The sequence below is a fragment of the Brachyhypopomus gauderio genome, chromosome 6, assembly GCF_052324685.1.
Source record: "Brachyhypopomus gauderio isolate BG-103 chromosome 6, BGAUD_0.2, whole genome shotgun sequence".
Taxonomy (NCBI): domain Eukaryota; kingdom Metazoa; phylum Chordata; class Actinopteri; order Gymnotiformes; family Hypopomidae; genus Brachyhypopomus; species Brachyhypopomus gauderio.
The window spans coordinates 14,496,774-14,514,387 of record NC_135216.1 but is presented as its reverse complement, the minus strand read 5'-3'; the positions used below and the strand labels follow the sequence as shown (position 1 = coordinate 14,514,387).

The window sequence follows — 17,614 nt, the reverse complement described above, 5'->3', positions numbered from 1 at the left end:
TGTCTAGAGCCTGTGAAGCCCTTACGCTGGCTGGCACTTAATGATATTGAAGTGAAGTGAAGAAGATATTGTATCCCTCAGATAAGCCCTAGTGTCTATGGCTCGGCAGCCATGTACATCGCCAGGAACAGCGTGTTAATCAATTAATGTGGCCGGCTCATGTGTCACTCTATGACACATTTTAATATTTCACTGTCTCATATCTGTCAGACTAGTTAATGTCAGAGCATCAGCACGCACTCCTGTAAGTACAACGGCAAGCGCTGACACTGGCAGACACACAGTTTGCTGGGGTCTTTCACAGCCTCCGTTATAACGACATACGGTAGACTCCATGTTTACATATGGAGTGTTAACGTGCAGCTGAACAACTCGTGTCTTGGAGCCCATGGGGAAACGAGATCATTGAATTTTATTCTCCAGTGGAAATCTGAATGATATTGTTGTTCCGAATAAACTCCTGCATAAACAAAGTGAGACGTCTTTATGCACAGTGCTTTGTGGTATCACTCTGCAGGAAATTGCCTACCGAGGTTCACACATATATAATAGGTTCCAAACGGCTCAGACTAAATGCTTTTGCACAGTCTTCTCATTACCGTGGAATGTGATGCTGGCGTTCGTGCACTCTGACGTCACTGCGGTTTGTCCTGCTGCAGGTGGGAAGTATGGTGGCATTCCAGTGTCAGCCTGGTCACCTGCTACAGGGCTCCACCACACGCCTGTGTCAGGCCGACCTCACCTGGAGCGGAACCCAGCCCGAGTGCATCCGTGAGTCCATGCCCTGAAAACTCCCTCTTAAACTTAAAAGGACAGGCGATAAGCTGACGAGAAGCTGAATCTACTGTCAGTCAGAGGACACCACAGTGTAGGCCACAATCTAAAAGGAAACCCCTAGAGAGAGTGTCCCTTCACGGGGCTCTCTGACTGGAGTCTTCTAATCTTGCACCAGTAGGGTGCCTCCTAAGTGATACTAATATATCTTCAGTAAGGGAAAGCTCAAATACTGGAGAGCTAAGAGCTTCATTATTTTAACCAATGAAATATATTCAAAAGGCACCCAGAGATTGATTCATATTACTGGAAAGTGAGAGATGGATCATTTTCTGTACCTTTTTCACAATGGGCATCTTGGGTTCATTCTGAGTTATGTAAGATGTCTGTTCTTTAAATCTAGGCTTTCAGAGTAATGCAGCTCTACTTCTGTACTCAAACTTGGATTTTTTAAATGCCCAAGGCTTAGGACAGAGTGCCATGGAAATGGATCTGAAATAAGACACTTTTTTTTTTTGCGTAATGCCTTATTTGCAGTAATTCAGAAATAGCTGACTGCACAGTTTTCACAGACATGGTCATTCTGTGGAACTTGTGTTTCCAGAAGGTCCCTTGGTTGGTGCCTTAGCGGGTACTTTGAGTTCTTACTGTACCACAAAGTTCATGTCTTTCAGTTTTAAGTCATTTGTCTTTTAAGGGACAATAAAGCAGTTTCTAAGGAACAAGGCCACCTGGAAGCTTTTCCCATGTCAGAATATGGTCTTCACCTTGTTCTGCTGAAGACAGTGAAACTGCCCCAGTACTGTATTGTCAGGCAAAGCCAGAGGACTGGGCAGGTCACCAACCAGTGGAATCAGGCAGGCGTTGCCTGGGGCCCAGACCACGTCTGCCCATCACCGCACGATTCCAGAAAAAAAACACACCATTAAAATAGCTTGGAGAGACCGGGTTGGAGAGAAGGAACAGCTGCCTCCCAATTTCGCAAGACAGATTGCTGTTCATCCCAAGCATTTCAAAAGCTAATTACATTTTGCTTCATATGTCACTACCCCAGTGTACTGTCATTGTTTTTGCAAATTTAAGAGATTGAGCAATGGGATAGCTGTAGGGGACCCAGTGTTTGCTGCACTGTCTTTGTATAGCTTTGATTAAATGGCCTTGGTATATTTCTGCATAATCATGCCATTTTTTTTGTGGCTTACAATAATCACAGTTGTTTCTGTAATTACTGCAATTTTGTTTGCTTTGTACATATGGCTATTTACAAAGTGCTAGATCTAAATCATATTTGTTATACAGTGTCATTGGAAACTATTGCTGACTGCTTGTCCACTTAGGTTGTTGTTTCCAAAGCATTCTGTAGTTAAGGAGCATCATGCCCACGACCCATTAAAATTTTATTAACTCAATAATTCAAATTTCACTGTTTAAAAACACAGGAGTATGCATTATTATTGCACAATTCATACTATTCTTACACTACTGTAAAAAAAAAGGTTTGAATGAGATCCAAAACAGTTAGTATTAATGCAACAATTACACAAAAACAACACAGAAAAACAGAAAGTGTAATGCATGGTGTAATTAGCCCAACAACGTCCCTCCACTGCTACCTGAGACGTTATATTACTGCAGTGCTGAGCACCTCTAACTCTCCAATAAAGTATCAAAGTGTGAGATAAAAGAGCCAGTGTAGAGCGCCGAGCCGAAGCCCAATCTGGACTACGTTTGATCAGAGTGGAGCACGACTGGAGCTCCGAGGATGAGTGAGTGAGCGCTGCCTGCTGCTTGATCTGCGGGCGCGGTGACAGGTAAAGGTGCGCTCCTCCTCCCCGCCGCCTGCCAACGTCAGCATCAGTGTCTGCTCCGCTCCTGGCCCTCTCAGCAAGCTGTTTGGAGTTGTGCTGATAGGCTTTGGAGATGGAGGATGGAAGATGGTGGTGCAGAGACAGATGACTGGCTGTAGGCGGATTGACAGTAGGCTGACTTAAGAGTTCAGGCTTCAATTTGTGTTGCTTTTACTTTGGGGGTCCAAGGGAGGAGACGAGATTGCTCAGATGGTGCTGAAGTGACTGAAACTTGGCCGAAGTTCAACTGCGTGCCAGTATTTCTCAAGACACGCGTAGTAATCTCCTCTCATATCTTCTGTCTTCCGGCTTTCTTTCTGTTCTTTCTTTCTTGTCTTAATTTCGTCGTGTTTGTCTTTTCATGTTCTCATTTCGTTCTGTTTTTCTTTCCTTCCATCTGTCTCCTTCGCTGCACATAGCCCACAGCTGCAAGCAGCCAGAGAACCCTCCCCATGTGGAGGTGGTGGGCATGGACCTGCCAGGCTATGGCTATACGCTCATCTACAACTGCCAGACTGGCTTCTTCCTGTCGGGAGGCTCTGAGCATCGCGTATGCAGGTCTGATGGAACCTGGACAGGAAAGATGCCTATTTGTAGAGGTACAGTTCCCCAAAATCTTTACATGTTGTTTCATAAGTAGGTATTCATTCACTCATCCCTGCCTGTCAGTCTGTAGTAATCCAGTAATCATCTGTAGTGTAGACGTCAGACGGGCGCTTTGCGAGCTTTGACCTTCCGTGCGCCCTGACGGCTGCAGCAGGCTTGTGTGGCGTTTGCTCGCACTGCAGGTCGCACTGCAGGTCACACTGCAGGTCGCACTGCAGGTCGTACTGCAGCGGTGCCCAGCCTGCACAGCTGCTCACCTCAGGCTTCCTCGTAATTACTGCACACCAACAGATGTGAAAGGCGGCAAGGGGGGGATTGGGGGGGGGGGGGGGGGGGGGGGGGGGGGCGAGTTCACGGCGTGCCGCCCTGTTCAACACTGCGTACACTTTCTCGCGGCCTCTTGTTTTGCATGGCACAGCTCGCCAGGCCAGAGGAGGCGTGTGCATGGTGTCTGTTGCGGTGTTTGATGTAGTGGCAGTGTCATCCTCCCTGCGGTCTGCAGTTCTTTGATAAATTTTCATTTTGAAAGAGAGACAGAGGGGAGAGAACCCAGTCCTACGAGATGACACTGCCTGCATGGGAAGAGGCACAGGACACAAGGAGCCCAGCCAGAACGATCTGCCTATCTGCTTTTTGATAGGAGAACATGAAAAATGAACTCTCTACTAATACATTTTTTATTTACATTGTAGCTGGCTCCAAGCTATCAGAGAAGCCCATTAAGCCGGTCCCTGGGACACCAAGTCCTAAGCTAAATGGTGAGTATGTAATAACAAAGGGAGATCGTGCCATTTGTTTTGAGACTACTCATCAAGGCCCCCTCAGAAATAATGTTACAGTAACAGCTTAATAGAGCAGAGCTTCTCCCAACCTGCTGTGCCCGGGTGCACCAGAAGCTCCGTCGTCTGATGTATTCTGGACTAAGGTCCCTTGAGGAGGAAGCAGATAATAAGCAGTGCAGTGATTCCCATCCGTGCGGCCACCCGTGGACCCTTCTGGAGATTTTGCCTGAATTTCAAGAGACAACAACATCTAACATTTTGTGTTCTTTAAGAGTCAGCGCTGTAAGGGGGACAGAGTAGAGATGATTGGAGTTTTGGTGCATCTAAAGCCCCTGTTCTTGTGTGCTGCTTAAGGACCCAGTCCGATTTCAGTTGACCCATTTATTCTTAGAGTAAGATTGCAGATCTCTGATCTGCATGTTCACAGGCCAAATGAATAAAATTCCTTAAGAAGGGAGGAACTGATTCTAATTCAGGATTACTATCTGCATGTTAATACCATTATGGTATTATGGTCTTATTTAATTGTGCTTTTTGTGTTTGTTGTGTCGTTATGAGAGCCCATTGAAAGGCTGGATTCATCAGCACTTTGAAGGAGATTTATTTAAAACAATGGCTCCTTTTATGTAATGTGATTGTGATTTATAGTTCAATTGTTGGTGAATGAATGTTGGTAGTTTTTGTAAGAAATAGTTCAATACATAGAAAGAAATGTACATGTTTGGCTATATTGCTGTATATGCTGTAACATTTTTATAAAGTTTAATGAATAATCCTCTTTCTACATTTGTCATTCAGTCCCAGATGATGTATTTGCTCCAAACTACATCTGGAAGGGCTCATATAACTACAAGGGAAGAAAGCAACCAATGACTCTGACTATCACAAGCTTTAACACAACCACGGGTAGAGTTAACGTCACCTTAACAAGCAGCAACATGGACCTGATGCTTTCAGGTTGGTTTATAAGTCAGATCAAAATGGCACTTGGAAAAATCGTCTTCTGTTGATATGCAATGATATCACTAATCAGTTAACACAAAATCCCAGAAACAAACAGAATACTGTATGAAGGTTTTTAGAATGCAGTGCATTTACAATGTTCTTTGATTAGATTAGTTTACAATTAATGAATTCACTACCATGCCAGATAATAATCTTTATGATCTAGGAATGAAAAAGAAGCCAGTAAAACTGAAAATGAAGTCAATTTCTTCTATCAACTGTTTCTGTTTCAAGGTCACATTGTTCTTTCCTAGTGTAGAATCCAGTTTAGGTGGATCACCAGTTTGCATAATGTAGGGCATGTTTGCCTTCCCTGTAATGACCCTACTTAAACTCTTCAACCTGCTCCTCTGCTGTGCTTTAATGAAATATTCATCCTGTATGATAGAACTTTGACATACTTCTCCATCATTATGCTTCATACTTATCCATCTATCTCCTCCTACATCCTGATCTGGATTCTGAAGCAGTGTTTACATACATGACGCTGATATGCTTTGCATTAATTCAGTAAATGTGGACTTTTACATCCCACTTGAAACTGACCAGCCATTACCATGAATTGCAGGGAACTGTGTATTACTCACACACATGAGAAATGTGCTCACCTGCTGAGCAGGTAACTCCAGACACAGCCATACTGCTCAGTCCACACTGCATCTGAGTAATGATATTACCCCACTCTTCTTCAGACAGACTGTGCAATGTGATGGATTTTATTATTGCATTCGAAGTAGGGAACATTAACCAAGCACAGATGAGTCAGTTTGCCATTTTGAGTATGGCCGTTTTTGTTGGAGTGGGAGGATAACAGAGACGTACATGGCATGACACACTGAAACGAGAGAGTGATGTTTCGACGATGCAGCTGCTGCCGTGGCGATTGACTGGCTGACCCTTCTCTGCTGCCGTGGCGATTGACTGGCTGACTCTTCTTTGCTGCCATGGCAATTGACTTTGCTGACTCTTCTCCATTGCCACGGCGATTGACTGGCTGACTCTTTTCCTCTGCTGCACTCAGGTGTCTACAAGAGCCAGGAAGCAAGACTGATGTTGCTCATGTATGACGTGAAGGCATCTTCTTCCACCGCACTGGTCCGGATGAAGGAGGAGCAGTGGTCACTGGATGGTTTTGTAAGAGTTTATCTGAAAATGTACTCTCATATGCACTTTTCTAAGAGTTTATCTGAAACTATCCTAATCTGCACTTTTGTAAGTGTTTATCTGAAACTCTGCCCTCATCTGCATCTTTAAAAATGTTACATACAGCAAAATTATTAAACATTTATTTACTATATATATATACAAATATTCCAGTAATAATAGTTTTAATACATTTTTATTATTTAATTTAACTATTCTTTCCACCCAAATTTCTACCAGGTGTCTGCAGAACCTGATGGTGCCACCTATGTCTTTCAAGGCTTTATACAGGGTAAAGACTATGGTCAGTTTGGCCTTCAACGGCTGGGTAAAGTATCTCATTTATTTGTCTCGCATCTCCTATGATTCTTTTTTATTGCTACTTATGTCACCTTTATTATTTGAAACCCATGAAGCAATTTTATGAATCTCTACTATGTCGTTGTAAACTTTTCAAACATTGTCATAAGAGCATAGGAAAGACAGTAGCATTAATATAAGATGCTTCTATAGCAAACAGTAATATGTGGACAGTAAAGACAGAAATGTGGGTGCATTAATCATAGTAACAAGGGGAGAGTAAAGTTTGTACAGTGGGTGTTTTTGCTTTTGCTGTACAATGGGTAAATAAAGTGCATTCTGATTGGAGAGCTGAGAACACCCACCCTGGTCTACATATTATCTCAGTGTCGCTGAAGAACTGTTAGCAATGTGTTAATAATTTAGTTTCTCCCAAAAAATTATTAATTGGATTAGCTGGATAAATGTTAGTATGTACTGATAGTGTATTTCTTCAGTCATACTTCTGTCGTTTGCTCTCAGGAACACTCAAGAATTTCAGAAGCAAATTTAAGAATGCCCCCTTTACTTTTATATCAGTGACGCATAAAAACACTCAGACCCCCCCACACAGACAATTAGATACACCTTAAGAAAATCAAATTAAATGCTATATCTGCATGTATGGCCTCTAGGCGTTTCAGGGAGCTAAAACTTTAAACCCTGTTTCATGATAATTAGGTCAGAGGTTTTCTTTCCCTGCTAAAAAGCTGCTGTTTTGAAGAGACGAGCGACATTTCCAGCACTATTTTTTGCATTTTACTGTGTGTGAATTGATTCTTAATGATTTTTTTACTGCTTTGCCTTCCCACAGGTTTGAACATGTCAGAAAGTAATAACTCGTCAAATCCACCACATGGTACAAACAGTAGTTCTGTGGCCATAGCAATCCTCGTGCCTTTTTTTGCCCTGATATTTGCAGGCTTTGGATTTTACCTCTACAAACAGCGGTAAGTACAGAAGGAAATCTGTTTACAAAACTCTTAACTTGGCTTAATCAGTCATCTCGTCAATCACTCAGGCTTGAGTCATTTTCAAAATCATCTACAAAACTTATATTAATTGCTTAATTATATTAATTACTTATGGTGTTCACTCATACGGGTACTTTAGCATGATTTCTGTCATCTGGAAGGGCAGAGGGTGGATTAAAACGAATGTGATTACTAAATGAGCCATTGAGTCCATGTTTACTAGTGTCATTCTTGTGAGTTTTACTGCATCACTGTACTAAGCTTTCACTGACATATTTGGAATTAAACCGTATAGTGTGTGGTGGTTTCTAACTCGGATCTTGTGTTTCTGGTCACTAATACTGGTTTGCATGGTCTATCTTGCTTTGAAAGGACGACTCCAAAAACCCAGTATACCGGCTGCTCGGTCCATGAGAATAACAACGGCCAAGCAGCGTTCGAGAACCCCATGTACAACACCAACACGAAGGCAGGCGAGGGCAAGGCGGTCCGATTCGACCCCAACTTAAACACAGTCTGCACAATGGTTTAATGCAGAGCACTGGACGTGAGAACTATTTTGTGGGGGGGGCTTGTTTAGTTTTGTTTTGTCTTTTGTTCGTTTCTGTTGGGTTTTGGTGGGTTGTTTTGCTGTTTGTTTGTTAATTTAAAAAAAAGAGTGGATCCCCAGGCAGGGATGGATTTCTCTGAGACTGGCAGAGGACGTCCAGTCGATGCACTGTTGCCCTTCCTCTGAAATTTAAAGCACACTCTTCAGGAACCGTGATTTAACCATGTGCATCTACAGAGGACATGGAATACAACAATGACATCAAAGGGTTTTGTGGGAGGGGGCGGTCTGCCTCTTCAAGACCTAAAATCTTCAATCTTTACAGCAGAATGTGTGGACAGGACTTCTGCTCATCTATTTGCACTCTGTGAGTGATTCTTCATGCTCAACTGGGTCTTTTTTTAAGGAAAAGGGATCTGTAAATCTAACTGCATATATACCAGGACTATTCACCACTTATATTTTTGTGCTATGTACCACATGGCAGAGGAGAGAGTTGCTATCAAGCATTTAAGAAAAAAAATTTAAAAGAGTACTGTTCATTTTGCTGAAAAACAAATTATATTTGTTGGCTCATCCTTTGGTGACAATTGATGTTTTGTTGTCAGCTGTTTAAAGACCATGCCCCTTAACTTTTAGTTCTCAGTGTGTACACACATATCTTTGTTTGCACATTGAGGTAGTCTGTAGATGTGTGAGGAGTCACAATGAAAGAGCAAATGTGTCAAAAACTGAAACTTCAGGTGGTGTGTGGAGCACTGTCTCAACTTCACCTCCTCATTCTTTTAAACTGCTGTTATTATGCGGTGTGTATGTCTGTGTCGGTACACAACAACATGACCTCTGGGACAAATGTCAGTATTTTGGACCTGAAGTCTGCAGTGAGATGTGGTGTTGAGCATTTTTCGTCCTGAATACTTTTTCATTGGGAAAGCAGCTTTGTTCTCCCTCACTTTTCAGCAAAATATCTCTAGCATTTTGAGAATTTGATAATTTGGTACTTTTGATCATTATCATTCATATTAATTACTATTGTTATTATGAAATTTGTATAAAATAAAATGCACTTGGCATTTGTACCATGGACTTTTATACAAACTCAGATTACATCAACATTAAGGAGCAAGCATGTTTGTGAAATATTTATTGTGGCAACAATGTGATCATAATCTACTAGTACACACGGGCCATGGAGCACTGTTCCGATTCAGTCTGGCATTACATCATATGTTTGTTAAAGGACAGACAGCTATGGAACATGACCTTAGCATATTTGGTATTAATAAGTAAGCCAAAATAAGTAATCGAGCTTTACATTTCAAATTAGGTGTAATTTTATCTGGTCCCCAGCAGTTAGTGAGTAAACACAATTTTAAAGAAAATTGCTTTTATTAATATTGTCCTTTGTGAAATCATTATTTCAGCAGCAATGGAATTTTGCAAACCAACTAAATTTATAACAAAATGTTAGCAAAAGTTTGCTTATTTGTGGTTCTTTTTCCCCAGTGACATAGTTCTCTTTAAATCCTTACTTGACCATCAACAAGGTCAGACTACCTCAGTTCTGTGCTCCCAGACCCTCAAGCTGTGAGATTCATTCCAGTGCCTTCTAACGGACTGTACCTCTCATCACATTCTCCCTAACCAAGGCCATACTAGTGAACTAGGACACAGATTTCAGTGGTACGCACAGGTGAGAAACCTCACCAGGTGAGACCCTCACCATGGGCAGGACAGAAGGCTGCAGACTTCAGGATGCTAGTTCTGACATCACTGTCCAAGGGTCCCTGAATTGAGGAGATTGAGGTGATCTTTGGAGCATTCATTCAGAGTTCTGCTGAACTGCTTCTCTTCGACACTGTACAGTTCTGTGGAGTTTCCTACCATTACAGTTTAATGAAGTGTCGGTGTTCTTTTTTTATTATTTTTATGGCTGGTTTTTATACAGTGCCTACCAACATCCACATGACCCAGGTCAGCTGCTCCCTCTCATTCTTCTTATTTAACTCTGTCAATCCGTTTTTTCTCCACATTAACCGAATTTGTGGGTCAGACCGTTTGGACATGGAGTCTGCTCAAAAGGTCCTATCCTTCCTCCCAGTGTGAGCTGATTGGCCACCTATGTTGTCCTGTAACTGACTGCAATAAAAGGAGACACCCATACGATCAAGGAACAGACTCTTCCCAATCAAGCAGATGAGTATGTGCAGTACAGCTGGGTACTCCCACTATGTTAATGCATACAAAAGATCTATGAAAAAAGAAAATTAAAAAAACCTAAAAGTTTTTGTAAAGAAATATATTTTTATGGAGAAATTATTTGTAAAATGTATGAATCTATTATGTAAATTTTCAATGCAATGTAAGATTAAAAAAGGCTAATTCCTTTTGTAATGTGTGTTCCTTGTCCTGTCTACATAATGGGCGTGTGTGTGGTTTTATAAATACATACTCTTACATCTTATAGGATCAGTCAATGAAATTTATGAGGAAAAAATATCTTGTTTTTACTCTGCAATTTTAGCAATTTTCCTGGTAATTATTTACATTTGAAGTGCTGCATTTCCTTGTGTGCTGCTGGTGGTTGGTCTAGACTGTTTGACATTAGTCATCTGTCACTTTCAAGCTTTATCATTTAGCTTTTGACCAAAACTACAAAAATAATAGTGCCCAACCAAGATCTGTTCCTGAGCCGATATGCTGATAACACAGCGCAAAAAATTCCTGACAAACTTTAGTGATAAACATTTTTTGCTTCCTAAACTAAAATAGATGGACGTTTCAGTACCATTTATACCCAATTCAAATCTGTTTTATAGATGTTTTCTATTGCATTTTAAGTGATTGTCTTATAAAATTTTGTGTATTATTTATTCAAACATAAGGCTGTGATATTACACTCTTGCTTGTATTTGGTCTCGGGAGCATATTCAGTGTCCAGCAGTAGTTTGAGGGAATCCATGTTTCTTCACTTTTGCATACTACATAATGACCCGTATGTATACTTGGAACAAAAAATCTGGGTGATGGAGAAATTCATATTTGAATCCAGTGTCCAAAAATATATAATAAACTGGTGTTTTTTTCAGGAAGCAAAAATGTTGTTTACCAGTGTAATGTTACAAAAAGTGCAATTCTATCAAATCTATCAGTACCTGTTCTTCAGTAGTTCTTGAAAAAGTTTTTCACCTGACACTTTTCATTCCAAATAAAGTCGGATGGATTTGGGTTTGTGTTTTTTGTTTTGTTTTGGGGTTTACTTGGCAGGCACGATGGTATTCTGTGTTTTATTTTCTAGCTCACTGTTACTTCAGGCTGAGTGTGCCTCTGTACTTTAGTAGTACCCATGTTCCTTGTAAATGTCATAATACATGAAATGGAGCATTTCAAACAGTATATGTAAGCATTGGTTTGACTCTTGGACATGCACAGATGTTGGCACTCACCAGTTTGATTGACATCTCCTTTCACAGTCTGATGCGGTGAGAAATCAGAAGCTCCTGTTTGGTGGGCTTTTCTCTTTCCCCTTTGACTGAGTCTTAATTACACAAGCAGTGCCTGGAGCAATAAATTGCCATATCCCTGGCTCCACATGTGACACCTTGGATTGATTCATCAGTCATGTGATAGTGTTTTTGCTGAGCTCATAAATGACCAAATGGCATTGGCATATGCGCAGAGAGCTTCTTGTTCATACTTATATACGTCATAGTGCACACAGCCAACATGCTCTGGCAGTGAGTCAGTAATATTATGTGACTTGCATGTAATTCATAGTTTTAGTTCGTAGTTGACTAAGAGTGTAAGCATCACTGTAAAAGTAATTGGTTGCATCATGAAAAATGTGTAAAAATGTTTGGCATGGGTATCAGTGTTTAGCCTTCTCTGAAAGGCAAAACTCAGGACAAAATTGCAATGCTGAACCAGAAACTGTTTAAAACGGAATTGTTTTTATCCATCAAATGTATTGGAAAACAATCAGTTTGTGAACTCTAAACATGTAAGAGTGCTTTGCTTTGGAAGGCATTTTCAGCTCATCAAGATGATGCCAGTGGAGATAAATAACAGTGAAAGAAATACTAATGAAAAAGGGTTATATTTAGGCAGATGTATGGAAAGATTGACAACATATAGAATATTGATATGCCTTGCCTTTTGAAAAAGAGATAAAAGCAAAGAGATGAAAGCAGCTAGTGGATAGACAGCAGTAAAAAGGCTCTGTGTTGCAACTCAATTCAGTGAAACGCTATTCTGCTCTTGTGGACATGAATATGAACAGAATGGTGTGCTGCTTGATCATTATGGAAGTATGTTACTGGATCGCTATGGGTTCTTTATGAAATTCAAAGTTCACATTCTGAAACTAACACATGATTGCTTTAATTATTTCAGTGGTGGTGTCAGACGTGGCATGGCTTAATCTTGTGAAATTCTGATGTCTCGGAGGCATCGTATGTTGTGAAGATGAACTCCTCTGACTGTGGACTGTAAAGCTCATATTTCCACGTTATGGTGGACGGACAGGCTGAGGAACACAGTTGGCATTCCCCTCCTTCATCAGTCCTCTGCTGTATTCCATCTTAACCTGACAGCTGAGAGCACATGATACACTTGAGCAGGACTGGCGATTTCTCTCTGTTTCTGTGTCACTCCACGGCAACTCCAAGATCAAGGACGCCGGTAATCACCGTGTTTTGTCACCGTGAACCACGAGACGACACCACAGCTCTTTGTAGTTTGGCCCGCAGACCTGTTTCAAATTGGACGCTGTGGTGGAATGTAAAAATTGAGACAGGACCCCAGCTACAGAAAGAGCAGCAAGTGTGAGGAGAGAAAGTCGACTTTCTGTCTTCATATGTTGTGTTTGAATACACTTGGCAACATGGTCCTTAGTTTAAGAGTCCAACTGATGAGGTGGGATTGCTAATTCATATAATGATATCTGTTTTAAACAAGAGCTTTAAAGGTCAAGGTCAGTCTGAAAATTAACTCCAAATTAATTAGGCTGGACCTTTTTTTGTTTGTTTTTAACCCATTATGGCATAAAGAGTTGTTTTTACAATCTGCTACCTAAAAGGACTGATGAAAAAAGTTAATGTCAGATATTGTCTAAGTAACATAAGTCTGCACCTGCTTCTGCTCTAACCTTTGCTCTAACTGGATGAGTCTTCGGTTGCCAGATTTGGCGGTCCATGTGATAGCCATGCCCATTAGTCTCCCACAGTTTCCATACTGCTGTATTCATTTCCCACTCACTGCAAATACAGATTGCAAATGCATCCATGGCCACACATGCGAGTGAGTGCAGATGTCTCCAGCGTGTACCCTACCCTCGCAGGCATCTGTCTGCACCAGAGGGCTGATGAGATCCCCAGCATCCCCACCAAGCGCCTTGTTTGAACTTCAGCCGTGACAACGAGATGTTAACGAAAAAGAGAGACGTGAATATTGCCCATCCGGTATCAAAGGAGGAGGTATCCCACAAAGGTCAGAGGGTAATCTTAGGAAGTCTGGCATTACAGAGCAGTAACAAAAAGCTAGGGAAGAGATGGAGAGTGTTGGAGGGAAGTTTTCCCTTTTCTTGTCACTCAAGGTCACTTTTCTTTCCGCCTGATGGAGAGCGAGCGTCTCCTGCCTTGAGATTTGATGGATGTCTCATTCAGAGACGACACTGTGGGCACCATATGAGAATGAGTGCGTGCCAAAGCCTTTGCGCAGTAAAGCTCACGAGAGAGTTATGATCATTTCCAATTAAAAGTAAGCAGTTCAGTTGTCAGGGAGGGGTAATGGAGTTTCATATGCTCTAACTTCAAATCCCCTCACACAAAAGGTAATGCGATCGAAATGGCTGTTCCCATTCATTACCTAAAGCACCTATGATTTATGCAAAATACTTTAACAGGAGGTGCCAGTGTAGTTAGCAGCAAAGGACAACGTAAGGGCAACACACAAGCAGCCTTGGAGGGTGGGAGAGATCGATGCTTGGACCAGGTCAAGTTGATTAGGCATGCAAGAGCTTTCTAACACAACTCGTTTTTTTTTAATAAAAGGATTTGAAACAATTGTTGGCTGTCAGCATAGCATTTCCATTGGGGATTTTATTAAAGAGTAAATAAGTGTGTCTGGTTATTTACCCACACACACTTTAGTTCTCAGTTTACATAAAGTGGATGAACACTTTAACAAATCCATTTTTAATCAGGTTTCTGGGAATTTCTATCAACTGTGTAATGCTTGAACTTAATCGTTTAATTTAGTTTGTAATTTTGTTTAGTTTTTGTATTAATTGCTTTGGCTACAAAGCGGTCCAAGAGGTAAGGAGATCCATTTAAAATACATACTATGTATTGTTAGCCTTCATATTCTTCACCAGTTTCAGGTTAAGAAAGCAATTATAAAACACTAAAAGGAAGTGGCATTCAAACATTTACAAGTACATAAGCAGTGATATAGATCTCATATTCAGTTTCTCCTTTGATCCAGCGCGGCCCGCACTAGAATTCCTTATTCTGCATGGCCGTTCAGGGATTAACCAACATGGCCCTGCCATGGTCCAGGAAAGGAAGCCGAACCTGGGCTCTATCTGCGATGGAGTCAGGGTGACATCTGGTGGCTATGGAAATATTTGATGCCTTCACACAGCAATATGTAGAATTTCATGCTCTTTGCACTCAGTTTTCAAAACATCTTAATCTGATGTATGGTTTTTGGCTTCTGTGTTCTCTGTTCTCTTTCCATTGTGCAAAATCAAGAAAATACATCCAGTGTTAATAGAAATACATTTAACAACATGCAGTTTTCATTGACGGTATGGGGGGAAACTAGATTGTAGATTGTCTATCTATAGCTGTCACACAGCTTACAACAATTAACATTGTTTTAATTAAAACATAGTGCTAATAAAATATATGATGTCAAATTTTTGTGCACAAACAAACCCTAAGAAAAAAGGTAGGACTCAAGTCAGGAAGGAAACAGTAATCGTATATGGGTCGAGGGCTAATGCACTGAATCAGGCTGAGATGCAATGCACATTTAGTAAACTGGCTACTTTTTACAAAAAAAATCAGCTCATACATTTTTCAGAGGCAACCAAATATGGAGGATTTCACGGTACATTACCTAACACATTTGTGGAATTGTTTTTGGTGTAACCTACAGCTTCAAAATATTGCTGTAGGTTACACCAACAGTCTCATGAAATACATGTTGTAACAAGTAAACTAATTTGACTATGAATGCAGGAGTTGGGGGTTCCTGTTGAGGGACTAGGAAAATAATTTCTATGCTCTCTTTTCCTAAAGAATGTGTGTGATGATTTAACTTTTTATTAAATAAGTTGTACTAAATAAATAATACTGGTGTACTAATGAGCACTGAATTTCCCCCATTGATGACATAATAGCCTGCGTTTGTGAAATGTAGCCAAGCAGCATTTGAAAAGTTGCAAAACATGAAAAGAATTCTTAGTAAAAAATTCTGACAGCACACATAAAAATATAAAAGTAGGCGAAAGGATTGTGTCTTCTTCCACACATTGCATATGCACTGCAAACCCCTGGAGGTCTACATTCTTAAAGAGAATATTCCTAGCTATAATATAACACACTTGATAGAGCCAGCAGTTAAAGACCCAGGGAGTCAAAATCTGTGTTTACTTTCTAATTAGGTAGTCGTAGTATGGTGGTGGTGGTGGTGGTGATGGTGGTGGTGGTGGAGGTGGTAGTAGTAGTATTAGTGTGGTGGTGGTGGTGGTTGTAGTAGTAGTAGTAGTGGTGGTGGTGGTGGTAGTAGTGGTAGTAGTAGTAGTAGTGTGTTGGTTGTGGTGGTGGTAGTAGTATTAGTAGAGGTAGTAGTGTGGTGGTGTTAGTAGTATTAATAGTAGTGTGGTGGTGGTGGTGGTGGTGGTAGTAGTAATAGTAGTAGTAGTATTAGTGGTGGTAGTACTGTGGTGGTAGTAGTAGTAGTGTGGTGATGATGGTAGTAGTAATAGTATGAATGAATGAATGAATGTTCAACTTATATAGCGCCTTTCTAGATACTCAAGGTCGCTTTAGTAGTGTGGTGATGGTAGTAGTAATAGTAGTGTGGTGGTGGTGGTGGTAGTAGTAGTAGTAGTAGTAGTAGTAGTAGTGTGGTTGTAGTAGTAGTAGTAGTAGTTTTAGTAGTAGTAGTAGTAATAGTAGTAGTGTGTTGGTTGTGGTGGTGGTAGTAGTATTAGTGGTGGTAGAAGTGTGGTGGTGGTGGTGGTAGTAGTAGTAGTAGTAGTATTAGTGTGTTGGTTGTGGTGGTGGTAGTAGTATTAGTGGTGGTAGTAGTGTGGTGGTGGTGGTAGTAGTAATAGTAGTGTGGTGGTGGTAGTAGTAATAGTAGTGTGGTGGTGGTAGTAGTGTGGTGGTGGTGGTGGTGGTGGTAGTAGTAGTAGTAGTAGTAGTAGTAGTAGTGTGTTGGTTGTGGTGGTGGTAGTAGTATTAGTGGTGGTAGTAGTGTGGTGGTGGTAGTAGTAGTGTGGTGGTGGTGGTTGTAGTAGTAGTAGTGTGGGGTGGTAGTAGTAATAGTAGTGTGGTGGTGGTAGTAGTGTGGTGGTGGTATGAATGAATGAATGAATGAATGAATGATTCAACTTATATAGTGCCTTTTTAGATACCCAAGGTCGCTTTACAATCTTAATACAGGTACAACTCTTACACAAACAATCACACACCGGTGAGAAGTGGCAGCCAATTGCGCACAGCGAACTCTTTACCGGCATCCACAGCCCCCTGGGGGACTGAATGGTGTGCAGGAAAGGGGGAGAAGACAGACCCTAGTGACGGAGCACCATACACCACTGGGCATACAAGCACACACACATTCATGCACACACACTCAGACAACTGCTTTTTATTGGACATGAAGAGACATAAATACACACTCAGGGAGAATTTGTCAGGGAATCAGGGAATGCCAATTTACCTAACAATTTACCTGGTAGTAGTAATAGTAGTGTGGTGGTGGTAGTAGTAATAGTAGTGTGGTGGTGGTGGTAGTAGTAGTAGTAGTAGTAGTGTGGTGGTGGTGGTAGTAGTAGAATGAATGAATGAATGAATGAATGAATGTTCAATTTATATAGTGCCTTTCAATATACCCAAGTAGTAGTAGTAGTAGTAGTAGTGTGGTGGTAGTAGTAGTAGTGTGGTGGTGGTGGTGGTGGTGGTAGTATTAGTAGTAGTAGTAGTAGTAGTAGTAGTAGTAGTAATAGTAGTAGTAGTGTGGTGGTGGTGGTGGTAGTAGTAGTAGTAGTAGTAGTAGAAGTGTGGCAGTGGTGGTGGTAGTAGTGGTAGTAGTGTGGTGGTGGTGGTGGTAGTAGTAGTAGTAGTAGTAATAGTAGTAGTAGTGTGGTGGTGGTGGTAGTAGTAGTAGTAGTAGTAGTAGTAATAGTAGTAGTAGTGTGGTGGTGGTGGTGGTGGTAGTAGTAGTAGTAGTAGTAGTAGTAGTAGTAGTAATAGTAGTAGTAGTGTGGTGGTGGTGGTAGTAGTAGCTAGTAGTAGTAGTGTGGCAGTGGTAGTAGTAGTAGTGTGGTGGTTTTTGTGGTGGTGGTGGTAGTAGTAGTAG

General features: G+C 41.1%; 1 protein-coding gene across 3 annotated transcripts in view; it reads left to right on the top strand.

Annotated features, from left to right (window-relative positions):
- Positions 1-11,151, top strand: part of csmd3b (CUB and Sushi multiple domains 3b) — a 336,693-nt gene extending 325,542 nt beyond the window's left edge. For all 3 annotated transcript variants that reach the window (XM_077009034.1, XM_077009033.1, XM_077009032.1), the window contains exons 63-70: positions 660-771; positions 3,041-3,220; positions 3,920-3,985; positions 4,808-4,966; positions 6,036-6,148; positions 6,398-6,485; positions 7,311-7,446; positions 7,843-11,151. In XM_077009034.1, coding sequence (XP_076865149.1) covers positions 660-771; positions 3,041-3,220; positions 3,920-3,985; positions 4,808-4,966; positions 6,036-6,148; positions 6,398-6,485; positions 7,311-7,446; positions 7,843-8,002 — 1,014 coding nt within the window. In that variant the 3' untranslated portion in view covers positions 8,003-11,151. The remainder of the gene's footprint in view (positions 1-659; positions 772-3,040; positions 3,221-3,919; positions 3,986-4,807; positions 4,967-6,035; positions 6,149-6,397; positions 6,486-7,310; positions 7,447-7,842) is intronic.
- Positions 11,152-17,614: the final 6,463 nt, after the last annotated feature.